We start from the raw sequence: 14,146 nt of genomic DNA, 5'->3' as shown, positions 1-14,146 counted from the left end.
TTTTAGGAAACGGGACCCTGATAGGAGCTTCAGCCAACGTCGTGTGCGCGGGCATCGCTGAGCAGCACGGATACGGGTTCTCTTTTATGGAGTTCTTCAAGTGAGTTCATTATTTGTCATAGTTTGGGATTTTGTATGTGGCGTGGTCCAGCAAAACACTTAAATTTGGCTAAAAGATCTAAGAACCTATAAAACCAAAATATTTTAATCGTATTTATTGGCAGAAACAGCAGATAGAAGTAATGTGCCATTGTGCAGTGTCAGTCTGTCACGGGGCATCTCTATACGGCTCTTCCGAGGCACCTACGAGTGCCTCTTCAGTCATCCTGCTGCTTCTTTCCTCTCCACGCTGTCCTCCCTCTCCATGCTCTCTTCCGCCTTTATGTTCATTTTGCCCGCAATAGCGCAGGTGTGAGGAATTGGGAGTGGAGGGATTGATCTAAGGTCAGGTGGGGCAAGTAGGGGAGTAATAAAATGAAATCATGCAATAAAAATGAGGCAAACCAAAAATGCAATCAGAATAAACATGATTAAAGTGAAAATAAAACACCCTATGCACCTCATGACATAAACAACACCAAATTCAACTATCAATATGTGAAAAAATAATAAAAACAATATTATATTGAGATTCACCCGAGCTGCCCTCCACCATAAGCTCTGTGCAGCCTGAAGGGGCACTTACATAATAATAAGCCTCATATGTTTTCAATGGAAGCCAACACTGCACACGTCCCAGAAACCACATACAAACAGCATATATCTCAATACTATAAGTTCATAGTGTGGATGGGCCACAGCACCTCTCTTTTATTTATTAATTCATCCTAAGTGGGCTTTGATGAGGCTTTCTGTGGTGTTTGTGTGTTGTTTATTATTGTATGAAAATGTAGGAATGTGTTGTATATGTTTAATGTGTTCAGCAGATTCAAGTCTGAAATTCCAAGCTCTGGTTTTACACAATCAAGGAAAAGGATGAATGAATGTTTATAAGTATCAAAATTATAGTTTATATTTATTAGTTGTTTTCAAAAGTTCAGAAAATCCAGAGACGTATATTTTATAAAAGGAAACATAGTAAAGTGTGCCATCATATGGTCATGATTTAGATCTATTCATTCTTTATTTATATGAAGCCCCTTTAAAGGTAAAAAAAAAAAAAAGAATGTTGATACGAGTGCCTGTTTGTTTCATTGACCCAGCGGGTGTTTGGGTGGTCAGCATGGCGCCTTTACTTTCCATCATGCCGGCCTCTAGGGTTTTATGGTGTCCAAAAGGTTTTCACTGCTGATTGAACCATCTCCATGGAAACACATATGTTCCAACCGACCAGACCTGAAAAACGATTGATCCTGGAGCGTCTGCCGTGATGGCATGTGAAGCGCCATGCTGACCGCCATATAATCGCTGAAAAGTAGTGATGGGCGAGGGAAGCCTTGTAACACTTTGAGGCTTTTCTAGCAAAAAAAGTGTTGTAGCTTCGAAGTCTCTGAGCTGTTTCATTCTGTTTGAACACTGACCTCTTGTGGACAAACTTTATTATCGCGACTTCTCATAAACACGGCTGAAGCACCAACACAATCATGTGGAAGAGAAGTTTCAAACAGACGTGCGGCAGCTTTATTATTTGCAGCCTTATATTGATGTTTGATCAAATCAATTATAGGCTGATAAATAAGAGTCATTTTCTTTGTAACGTGGGTCTGTGCTTCACGGAGCTCCAGTGGGCGGGGCCTCAGTCACCTGTGGCTCTGCTACTAAAGGCAGGACATCATTTTTACTTCATTCAATCAGAGCTCATTTTGGGACTATTCACTCCTTACGTTTCCCTCGCCTGATCAGCTCCACGCCTGCTTTTGTATTCCTTCAAAAGCAGGACATTGTAAAGAATAAGAAAATATATATACAAAATGTATTCTGGCTCACATGAACGCAATTAAATGGAAAATGAGGTAACAACAGCACATTTATTTATCAATAATGATTTACATCACTATATGGACGAGAAAACATCCGTTGTTTAGCTCTGAGCTCTGAGCAGATGACCCGCTTTGAGACACGATACGCAATGAAGCAGTTTTTGAGACAGTCACGTGACCAGGTGTTACTGAAAGAGGCTCCGACGCAGTGTTTCAAAGCATCTGCTTCCGGAAGAGCGACACAAGCTCCGGAGCGCCGAGTTTTTTGGCCATCACTACTGAAAAGTCAAAAATGCAGCTGTATTTTTACATCAAAAGTTGCATAACGCACCTTTAAACTACTAACTATGTTTATGGCCCCGCAGTATTAGCTCTTTTTGGTTTTACAATATATCCATGTCTCTCAAGAACCCTGGTTTAAATTGAAGAGGGATGTTGTTGAGCACGGTTGGTCTCCATAGTTATCTCTATATTTTCACTCTCCATTAGGGATATGTTCAGTGATGTGAGATACATATTGGACTTTATATGCAATTACTCCAAGTGTCTCCTGCCAGTTGTGTGTTTTCTTGATGAAAGCCTCCATATGTTGATGGCTGGTTTGCCTTTATGCCTTTCATGCTTTTAATAAACTACAGAAGCACCAATTAAGCTTTTTTCATCCCAACGTTAATAGGGATACTTAAGTTTTGAGTAGCTGCCATTACCAGTAACAGCTGATACCAGTGTGGAGACTTGCGATATACGGAACTGTTTTTTGTTTGTTTTTTTCCTCAAGGACAGTGCATTTTAACATAACAAAAGGCTAGTTTTCATCTGTAGTCCTAGGCCAGATGTACAGTAGGCACCCAGGAAATAGGTAAAACAAGTTGATTATCACATGGCAGCAGCAATAAGCCATCCAAACAACAAGCAACAAAGAGTCCAGGCGCTACAAACAACTAGAATCAGTACTAAAAACACAGGCTTGAAAAGGAGAGTAAACATTAAAATGCACCAGTATCGAAATTAGATAAGAAGCACTTGCAAGACAACACAACAAAGCGGTAGCAGAAGTTCAGCGCTGGCATGTTTGATAAGTAGCCAATGTTTATAACGTGTTTGTACATTATAACTGTTGTTTCCTCTGATTGACTAAAAACTTATTCAACATATTATATGCAGATTATTATGCCCCAACAAATCATTTGTTCATTAAATCAAAAATACTAAAACTACACGACTTAGTTGATCTTGGCACAGCTATTGTTATGTATAAGATTCGTGTTTCACTCCAGCCAATACCCTTTTCAGTCTTGTTTCAGTTTTTTCATGTGTTGTAGTTAATCGTGTCTGTGTGAAGATACTGACTGAAAATAAACTAAAAACAAAAAAAAATAAAAATAAATGTAGACTTGTAAGCAGTTAGGTTGTTCATCCGATTGCTCCTGGAGAGGACGACTAAATCAGGACCAAATCATGGCTAAAGTGGAAATTAATAAAACCACAACTGAAACATTTTTTATTCAGGCAAATTTTGTGGCTTCTTGTGATTATTGTACCTGAATACCCAAGGCCGTGGGAACCCAGGGTGCTGAGGGGGCTGCAGCACCCCCTGGAGAATAGTTTGGGAACTGCAGGCAATATTAATAAATAGGAAATATGCACAGAAAAAGCGTTTTCGGGGTAAATTTTGTCCCTCAGCACCCCCTAACTAAAATATCTTCCCACGGCGCTGTGGAATACCCCATTAACAGCGGGAATGTACCTCAGCCAGTTAAGAGTTACAGTTACAGTAATTTTGAGCCTTTCTGTACATTTTCTAACTCATACTGCGTGTGTGCATTCTGCCATATAGTTAGAGATTGACCAAGTAGCTTAACTCCTTTATTGTGGTAATATAAAAGCAGATTTCCCATCCCACTGCAGTTAAGGTTCTTTCACTAAGTGCTTGTAGTGACTGAAAATATCTGACAGAAATCACCTCATAGATCGGATATAGGGGGAGTTGTATGAACTCTGCCGCCCGCTCTTCTTTTATCTGGCATTTACAGTCTGTGAACAGTTGCTCCTCTGAGTCTAATTGACTGAACGTGGTTCTTAGGTCACAGGTGTTCGGAGAGAGAGAGGTGAGGGAACAGACCTGAGCGAGGGTCTGAAGGCAGCTGGGGAGCAGCAACTAGACGCTATGTTTAGACGCCATACAAGGTCAAGATGAATCGATTTTAGGTGTCACAGCAGAGACATGAGCACTCTGTCAGACTTTTAGCGGCAAGTCATTTTTAGCTGGGAAATTAACCCAAATCAGTTAAAGCCACACCGGGTAGAATTTTACCCCCAAAATAAAATTGAAATACAAGCTTTTATTTTATGACAGATATTTTCAGCATTGAAAAATATCTCAAAAAAACATGTATTTTTGCTGTGAGCGGCCTCAGCTCTCCTAAGACATGGCATAACTTTAACAGGAGTGGGTACGTCTCCAGCCCGTTTCCATGGAGATGTGACTAAAGTCAGCAGAACATGAGATTTAAACAGGTATGGTCCTCATCCAAATCCATTCTTTGATTACCCACTGCAGAAATAGCCTTTTCTGTGTCGAGCTGGGCAGTAGAAAAATGTTTTGTACTGATGGCAAAAGTCAAAAATTTTTGCAGTGTGCCTTTAAGGATATAAGGGTAAAAATAAAAACATATAAGTAATGAAGGGGATAAAAAAATAAAGATGTATGTCAACTTACCAAGCCAGGCCCAAATAAAGATATTAGTTTCAACTTAGTACAGTATATAATGGTTACACTGCCTGACCAAAGACAGCAATGAAGCAGAGGAACAAGATTAAATATGATTATAATGAATATTATAAATGCAAAGTTACTTGCAATTTTAATTAGACTAAAATTAGAATAAAATTGAAGATATTTTTTGGACTAAATCTCGACTAAAATTGAATCACATTTTCGTCAAAAGACTAAGACTAAAACTAAATTAAAATATGTTGTCAAAATTAACACTGCAGTGGGGTTAAGATCTGGACTCTGTGGAGATATATGAAAATTACATCTCATCATCCTTGAACTGTTATTTCCTAATGTGAGCCCGATGAATCATTGTCATCTTTGAACATGCTCGTGCCATCAGGAATAACCAGGTCATTCAGGATGTTCAGGTCGTCAGCTGAGCTCATTCTTTGGACAGATAGTGTTGCTGAACCTAGACCTGACCATCAGAACAGTCAGTTACATCCAGGTGGCGACTGTTCGTGGTCAGGCAGAGACCAATTGACCATGAGGCTGCCTCTCAAAACGTATTAAAGCGATTGATCCATGAATTTTGGCACTCCTCATGGTCCCAAAACCCTGCTTTAAAACCACAGGAGATTTGCCTTTCATGCTGCTGCTCCAAAATTGTTGAACGCCCTGCCTCTGTGTGAACGATTTTTTTTAGACAAGCTTTTAGTTGACGGGGCTCTGGTGCTTTTATTTTGAACGCACTTGTACAGTATCTTGTTTTTAAAGTACTTTGTGAGTTTATTTGCGAAAGGTGGTATATATAACTTCCATGAAAAAAGATTCTTATATTTTATATCAATTGCCTCATTTATAATAGTTAGGCAGTGGAGTCGTGTGGAGAAAGTGACCAGCTCTGACAATGGCCTTAAGGGTTTTAGGACCTCAGGGGCTGTTATAATAGACTGTGAAAATATCAATGTTTAGAGAGACCCGGGGTCAAAACTGTTCGTGGTTTGAGGGTTTGGCTTTAGGCGGCAGGGTGAAGGAGATGAAAAGAGAAAGTATAGCTGAAAAGAGTCAAGTTAACAAGAGCCTTAACTTTTTCAAACGCGCTACAGACAGGAGTTGCAGTGGAGGTATATTCAGGGATAGAGGCTTTTTGCCACAACAAAAGCCGACCAATTCTCCCCACTTCATCTCCTACACTGTCCTGTCCAGTGAGCAAAGCTATACAACCAGGTTTAAAAGCTAAAATGATAGACTGTTTTAGAGGTTTTCAGTCTGCTCTCTATATGACGTGGCATGTAAGTTGTCATTGAGCTGAGTAGGTCATGCATTGTGGTAAAGACTGGCTCCTTCCCATTCATTTTTATCAGAACAGTCATTGAGATTACATCGGGACTGTTCAAAGAGCCTCAGTCATTTGCAATTAGCCGCGAGATCGCGAAGCATGATGGGAACTTTTAGGACAAGGTGAAGCTCGTGCTCCTCCACACTCTCGTTTCCTGGCCTCTGTCCCGCCGAGCTGCCCCTGTTTTGTGAATATTGTTGCTACACTGCACAAAAAGGGATTTACAGGTGTGGAGGTGACCCGGGCCTGTCTGGACTCTGTATAGATAGCAGTTTATAAAGGTCCCGCTCATTTGCATTCAACACATATTCAGTTTGTGGGAAAGTAGTCACAGTAGGGCACATTACGGTGATTTCACAAAGAAGCATCGTTTATTAGTAGAAGAAAAGTCCGGTTTCATCTGGCGGCCTCTGTTGGTTTGTTGTGACATCATCTGCATACCCTCTAGAAAGAAATAATTCTAGGCTGTGTCTGAAACCATCAAATTGTAGCCCCTAAGTACTAACACTTAACCTGGCTAACGCCAGACTGCTGTGTGCGCTCGAATCATTTCGAATTGCACAGCAGCCTGGGGACCATGGCCGAAATTTTCGCATGGATTTGGGAACCAATCACAGAACGAGGAGGGACGGCAAGATGATGATATATTCCAGATATATTCCATATACGGAAGCTTGAAGTTTATTTACGGATAAAAAAGAAAACGTTTTTGTCGTAGCGCCCAATAAACGACTATGGACGATCGTAAACCACACCTCTTCTCCTAAGATTAGTTTAAAAAAACGTTCTTTAAAGTCTATTGGCCAAACGACTCCACAAAATGCAATGTTGTGTTGTTTCTTTAAAGCTGCTTTACAGTTGTTATATTATTCACTCAGATGTGATTGTTGATGTTGAAGAAATCACCACATTAATGGAAATCTGTTATGAGTAAAACTGAAAGTGAGAGTAAGCGCTTACATCATCTTCATTCTAAATAGACGCTCTAGACCAGGCGTCTCAGACATGCGGCCCGCGGGCCAAATGCGGCCCGCGAGGTAATTTTTTGCGGCCCGCGAGATAATTACTTATTTATATTATATGCGGCCCGCCGGTAAATCACATTAAACACGTTAGAACTACATTTCCCATGAGGCACCGCGCGGTAGCGCCAACGCTGCTGCGGACGCGAGAATGTAAACATCAGACAGGGAAAGGGAGATGCGCCGCTGTCCCTGAATGCATCTTCCACGCTGCCCCCACTGACCAAAACAACAGCGCGTGGTTCCAGCAGCTACATCATGGATAGGTTAAGGCTTATTTACAACCTTAGACATGTAAAACAAGCGGCGGTGGGCGCGGGGCAGGTGAAGACAGGCCTGTGTTTGTGGATTATAAAGTTTTTCCAACTGGAGCTGAGACTGACCAGACGAGTGAGAATCATTGGATAAAGAGGTTTAAGAGCAGCAAGTTCTACGACGGATCCTCAGGAGATCGAGTGCACAGTGAGTGTAGTGTTTTATGTTTATTCTGTGGAGTAAAGTCAGCCCTTAATGTGCGGCTGTTTCACGGACTTATCTGACATGAAGCGCGTGCGTTTGTTGATGCGTTTGCCCGTGTTACACTTTGACAGGAGCGGGGTTGAACTGGTGTGACTGTCCCAGACTGAAAAACTATTGCCATTCTTCAGTTTATGGACAAGCCCGACGCTGAGCTGGTCTATTCACTTTTTGTTTATCCCGATTTGGCGAGAGCCCAACGGGTTAGGGAGAGCACGGTGGAGCGAGACGTCTCTGCTCCGCCTCCAACCCGGTGTGCGCGGCAGGCCATCTTGTCCACATTCGCCCAATTCTTGGCAGATTTTTTGACAGAACGCGACAATTCCCAATAACTCGCAGCAGCACGCCACCGCACGCAGCAGTGCAGGATGCATATTCGTGACAGTGCGTAATAATTCGTGCCATTAATCACAACACGCAGCAACGGTTCGTGGCGGCGCGTGAAACCTCTACCAATTCCACTCACATTCGTGATTCTGGGCCACGAATGTGGATTCGTGGCATTCGTAACGCATCGTGTCTATGTGTAACCCAGCATTAGGACTTTGCAAAGCGAACACATTGCATTGCATAGTGTTTAAAAGCGTCACAACAGTAAAGTGAGGAGCCTTTTCTCTCCATCTCTCTCTCAGAGCTACATTATCAGGTCAATGAATTTAATCTTTATTTAGGACACATGTGGGAACACATGACCCATAGTTACATTAAAAATAGAGAATATGGAAATGTATTAAAATACTGCAAATAATGACAGCAACATTGACAGTAAAAAATATAAGCCCTATCAGTTCTGACTGTCGGTCAGAAAAAGGTCAGAGATCAGTGACTCCACATTATTTACATGAGGCGAATCTCACTGAGCTGATCTCAGACACACCAGAGTCTGGAAAAGTGTCCAAGTCCACACATTCATCGATGTGTTTATTATATGACAGGGTGAAAATTAACACAGAGCAAAACAAGTTTGAAGCTGATGCTTTTGCTGGTGCTCATGATCAGCTCCAGTCCCTGGTTGTGCTTTTCAACATTAAATTAAAATGACATTTGTACATTTTGCATTTCTTTAAAAGGCTCACAGACAGAAACTGGACCTGACTCCTGAAACATCATTCACTGATGCTGAACCAAAATGGGATTAATTACAAAAAACTAATTGTCTAAGTCTGTAATTTCAAATCTAGAAGCTCAGCAAATGTTTGGCTGATTGGAAACCTCTGGAAGCTTAAACATGTGCAGATGGGTAATGTACAGTCTATTTTAAGTTATATTATAGCAAACAATAAAAAGTTGCTAAATCATAATTGACTTAATATAAAAGGCTTCGTCTGTTGCGGCCCCCGACCAACACTGGGTTCGCATTTTTGGCCCCCGGTCCAAATGAGTTTGAGACCCCTGCTCTAGACTGATCGTCAACACCAATAATACATTTCATACCTCAACGCTTCTATTGCTACACTGTTGCCTCGCTGTGACATCATCTGCATACCCTTTGTTTTGCGCACAAAAAATTATACGGTTCAGTCATGAGTAAATTTTGTATTTGAAGATTTCAAAATTAAAATCTTTCAATGTCACTATGTTCTAGAAAGTGAGCGTTACATATTTAATAATTGAGGACCCCACTGTTTTTTTTGTGTGTGAATTGAATCGCTGAAAGCGAGGTGTTTCCTCAGCCCCTGTTTGTGTCCTACATTTACTGTAGTTGTATGGATTGTGCTCAGAACGACGATCTCAGCAGGAGCTGAGCTGTGACTCAAATCAATAAAGCCACCGCTGCGTCTTTCTGAGGCTCCTGTCTGTTCAAGCCGCTGCTGTATCCACTGCTGTTTCGACATCGATGACTCTTGATGGTTTTACTCAAATGCTTTACACATTTCAATAGAAAGCAAACAACTTATTTTATGAAACAGTGGGAACTGCATCTGCTGCAGAGATTATCTTTGTGATATAACATTTCTGACTTATGACATAGTGGGAATAATGATCAAGATTATACAGTCTTGAATAGCAGTAGTCTATGTGTGTAAGTACCGTCGAACGGAAGAAGAGAGCATGTGACGTGAAGCAACCCTGGACAGAAACTCTTGTAGACAGAGAACTTACACAAACGTGTTACTAAGTAATATTTGTACAGCAAAACCTTTGGCATCGTACGTCAAAACAGACAGAGAACATGAGGTTTTCATTATTCTACAAAATGTCTGTTCCTGGCTGCTGACCCGGTGCGGCCTCAGCGCCCATTTGTGCATATAGGACATGGTTTAGGTCCAATGAGGAGCCATCTGTGTGTCTCCAATCCCAGGACAGACGCTCGAGATAACAGCCTGTCCACGGGAGAGGAATGGTGTTTTACATGGGTCTGTGGCTTCTCTTTGCCGCTAAATTGGAAACCAATTCAATCAAATAATTCACAAGCAGCATTTTACATCCCCGTAGGAATTTAAAGTTGACTTTATTGTGCCTAAATGGAGCGTTAGCCTATTGTGTATGTTTTAGGCTGATGGGCAAACCAGGGCACTTGAAGGAAATGTGCCCAGGTCACAGATGGGAGAGCATGTACATGTTTCACTGTTGTTGAAATTATGCAGCTGACTGTTGTCCTTTTGTATTTAATGTCATGTATTGAACTTGCTACTGCAGGTGTCTGTGTAATGTAGGAACCACAGCATGGCAATACAACGTTTAACCTAGCCTTACCTAGCAAGGCTCACACTGCAGTCCTCTTGCTGCGAAGCGAGAGTGCTTAACACAAAATCTGAAGGACAACATTAATCTCACAGCAGAGAAAAGAAGCTCTCTTTAAACAATAGAGATTTTCTTGTTTCCTGAATGAATAACTAAATGTCCTAATTCCAGCAGTGTTCAATTTTCTGATGATGTAAGGCATTGACGTCAAACTAGAAACTGCCCTCTGCAAAAGACAATGATCGAAAATACAAAGCTTAAATGCCAGGTTAGAATCATGCGCATTCATAATTGATTCAGTTTGATGTTGATGTCTGCGTGAGGTTAAGAGTCCAGCTTCATAATGGCCACTAAATGTCCCATTGTTTCATTGAGTCTTTTCTTTGTTGACAACAGCAGCATTATTCAGTAAAGCTTTTGCCATGTATCTAGATAGGAGCGTGCGTTTCAAAGCCTGGTCTTGCTAGTAGTTCATGGGTTCAAGTTCAAGACATGTTTTAGTCCTCATTTGGCCCTAAAATGAATGGACCATCCATCCATTTTCATCCACTTGTCCGTTTCCGTGTCGTGGGGGGCAGCTGTTGGAGCTGCCCAAATCACATTGCACCAGCCCCTTATGGCTCCTCCTGCAGGTGGTGGGTCTACGGAAGGACGGCCTTATGATTTTAACCGGGCCTGTTGGTCTCTCATATGGGGCTTCTGAACCACTCTTTGCCTGACCCGTCACCTAGGACCTGGTTGCCATGGGAGACCCTGGGAAGCCCCCGACAAGAGAGCTCCCAGGATCAAACGGGTACTCAAACCCACGTTAAGGTGGCGGTCCCAGGAGGGGCCTAGTTTAGACCATACTGTCTATTTAGTCATGGTATGTTTTCAGCAAGACATAGCCAATGATGCTTCAGAATTTCTTTTATTTATTTATTTTTCTAATTTAATACAGAATTACCCTGTGTTCAACATTGAGAGCCTCTAACTTTAAAGGGGCTAGATGCAAGTTAGCCATTTTATACTCACTACTGCCACCTCAGGTCATACGTGTAACTGCACCTTCTATATTAAGCTCGTGAATGACGGCAATTGGGACCCGAAGTGACACCTTTTTGAGTGACAGTGCAGGATTTTAGAGGCAGTTGTGGTGAACAGGTCTGGGCTCATTCTACACCTCAGGACATTGTTAGAACATTTAGGGGGAGGAAATTAGATAATTTTACCATTTTTAAACTCCGTATAGTCCCTTTAAGCCGGCTTTACAATATGAATATATTGTGCAGGAGACATGAGTTGCCACAGTGAAAATGATGTTGTGTCACAGCTCTATATTTGGCCAGTGTAATTTGCGAGTTGGTCACATGACTCGCAGCTGTATGTTGATGTGGATGCCGCTAATTCTCAGGATGTGACAGCGCTGTGAGTTCCTTGTAAAAGAGGTTCTGTACGTTTGTCACAGTTAGAGGATATAATCACTCAATGGCTCAAGGACAAACAAGCAAAGACTAGTTTTCTTGATTCTTTGTTGTACTGACCATGATGCCTCCACTTTGCTGAAGGACGCCCACTGTTTGATGGAACAGCAATCATGAAATGAAAGCTCAAAATTATTTAGTTCAACACTGCTTGTCATACCAATTACTGACTGCAACAAAAGCCAGTTATGACATACTATGTGATTGCTTTCGTAATAGTGAACCATTGCCAGGGAGAACAATGAAGGAAAAGTGGCACATTGACAACAGTGCAGTTACACAAGGTCTGAACAAACTTCTAGTTAACCCTCTATCATTTTTATAATTGAAAAAGTGCATAAATACACTTCATTTGTTAATTGTGCTTCATGTTTAATAGAATGACTAGCTGAGAATAAGCAAAGCAGGAGAGCTTCATAAATTCCCCCAACTAACATTTTAGATTCAAGAAAAAGCTTTATTCTAGTCTTTCATTGTTCATACTTTATATGATAAATACTATTTGAATGACTCAATGGTTGGATTTTTCATATATAGTTCACTATTTTATGTTGTGTTTATTAAGGTTAATTATTCGCTATTGTAACTCAAGCTGTGAACCAATTCTTTTTGCTTTAAGGATCTGTATCATCCTATTTTAGCCATTCCAAAGTAAATTAAAGGCATTCATGTGATATATTGTACCACTACCACTATGGAGCACTAATGTTTGTGATAAATATAGGTATTTTCTGGAGGTATTTCTCAAACCCGGAAGACACAGTGCTTCGATTTAACTCCGCCCTCTCTCTCCGCACATACAACTTTACTGTAGTAGAAAATACACAGCAAAAAGTGAAGTTACTTCACGATGCAGTTATAAGGAGTTGACATTTGCCACACAGCTTCATAAATGACTAACACGCATTTGGATTGACTCAGCACTCTGGTCCATCACTGTTTATGTGATGGGACTCGCGTTTGTTATAAAAGTTAATCCACTTTGATTCTGGCGAAGGTTCACCAAACATCCATCATTGACAGTCACAGAAAAACACTATTTTGGCTGATAGTCTCTGAATCCCGGAAAGAAATTCCATCTTCTGGTGAGTGGCCTCTTCTTTGGGAAGGTTGAGTAAAGTGAAGTCTGTCCTCTCGTAGCCAAACACGCATTTTCGCCACATTATCACTAAGTAAGAGAAAAGAACGGGTTTGTTCAGTGCAAACATGACATCAGTTCAGACACTGAGGGGATGCGTTTGTTTTTTCCGCTGGGACATCTTTGACCTTCCTTTTTTCTCCTTTCTTTCTTTCTTACAACAGAAATAATGAAAAGGGTGGTTTACAAATTAAAATCAGGCCGTAAGCATAGAATTAAGACATTACATTACAGACGTCGAGCACTTCCGTTCCTTTCTAACGACACAACTGAGCAAGTCGGTCGTTTACCAGGAGAGGGCGGAGCAGCTGCAGGATTCAGGAGGATTGCTGAGAGCTGCGTGAACAAAGCCAAAAAACACTCTGGGTGTGTTTTTGATAAGGAAATACCATAACAACATGGCTAAAAGCTCCAAAAAGTCGATTCTGCATGATACAGGACCTTTAAATTAATTAAACCTTGCTCCATTTTAATGTGACTTTTGTTTATTTATTTCCACAGACTTGGCTTTCCCATGATGATCATGACTTGTATGATCGGCATGTGCTACCTGCTGGCCACTCACATTGGACTGGGCTGGAACATGTAGAGCGCCCCCTGTCTGCAGCCAAAGACACTGTGACCAACCCTCACCAAGCAAACCGCTCCAAAGGCATCTATACAAAACATACTCGCATTTTGAGATCATGTTGTTCATCTGTACTCCCATGGTTGTTGGACTCCGCTGAGTTTTTTTTTGGTGCCTTTTTCATAACTTGAAATTTGCCCTCAGCTCGTCCAAGGGGAAAACTTCCCCATTGGTGCTTTGTGTCTAAAATGCTCACATCAAACATCCTACTGTATAGTCCAGAAAACGCAGCCAAATCCTGGGACACACTACAGGATTTTAAAATCTTTCGTTAACTTGATACAAAGTCTGCAGACATACATTTTTCCCACACAATTTCTGTTTTTTGTGAGGACCATCAAACCCAAATGGATAGTCAGTGGCCAGTCCTTTCATGCTCTTGTAACTGCAGACAGACACAAATCAACACGTGTGGCTGCAGTGTGAGACGGGGGAGCGCAGCGTGGTTAAAACCCCCAGCGTTGTCACATGGGTCATAGCAATTTTTAGAAATAATAAAACTCTTTGGAGCCAGGCTTTAGTTTAACATTAGAACCCTGTTTCCAAAGTGTCTTTTGGAGTCACTCCCGGCCATGAGGACCAAAGAGAGGGTTCTTCCTCGCCCATTGATATACAGACGGCATCTCTGGAATTGCCCATAAATGTTCCAGGGGGGAAACAAAGAGCAAAAAGAACAACACTTTCACTGACTCCTCCACCTCTACTTAAAGGAAT

The 14,146-nt window shown here is 41.4% G+C and overlaps 1 protein-coding gene across 1 annotated transcript in view; it reads left to right on the top strand.

Moving 5' to 3' along the window:
- oca2 (oculocutaneous albinism II) overlaps nt 1-13,668 on the top strand; it is a 76,741-nt gene extending 63,073 nt beyond the window's left edge. The window contains exons 23-24 of the mRNA XM_079574897.1: nt 7-100; nt 13,306-13,668. Coding sequence (XP_079431023.1) covers nt 7-100; nt 13,306-13,393 — 182 coding nt within the window. The 3' untranslated portion in view covers nt 13,394-13,668. The remainder of the gene's footprint in view (nt 1-6; nt 101-13,305) is intronic.
- Nucleotides 13,669-14,146: the final 478 nt, after the last annotated feature.

The sequence above is a fragment of the Gobius niger genome (genome assembly GCF_951799975.1).
Source record: "Gobius niger genome assembly, chromosome: 17".
In the NCBI taxonomy this organism is placed as follows: domain Eukaryota; kingdom Metazoa; phylum Chordata; class Actinopteri; order Gobiiformes; family Gobiidae; genus Gobius; species Gobius niger.
Note: the sequence above shows the minus strand (reverse complement) of the source record. Positions and strands in the feature narration are given on the sequence as shown.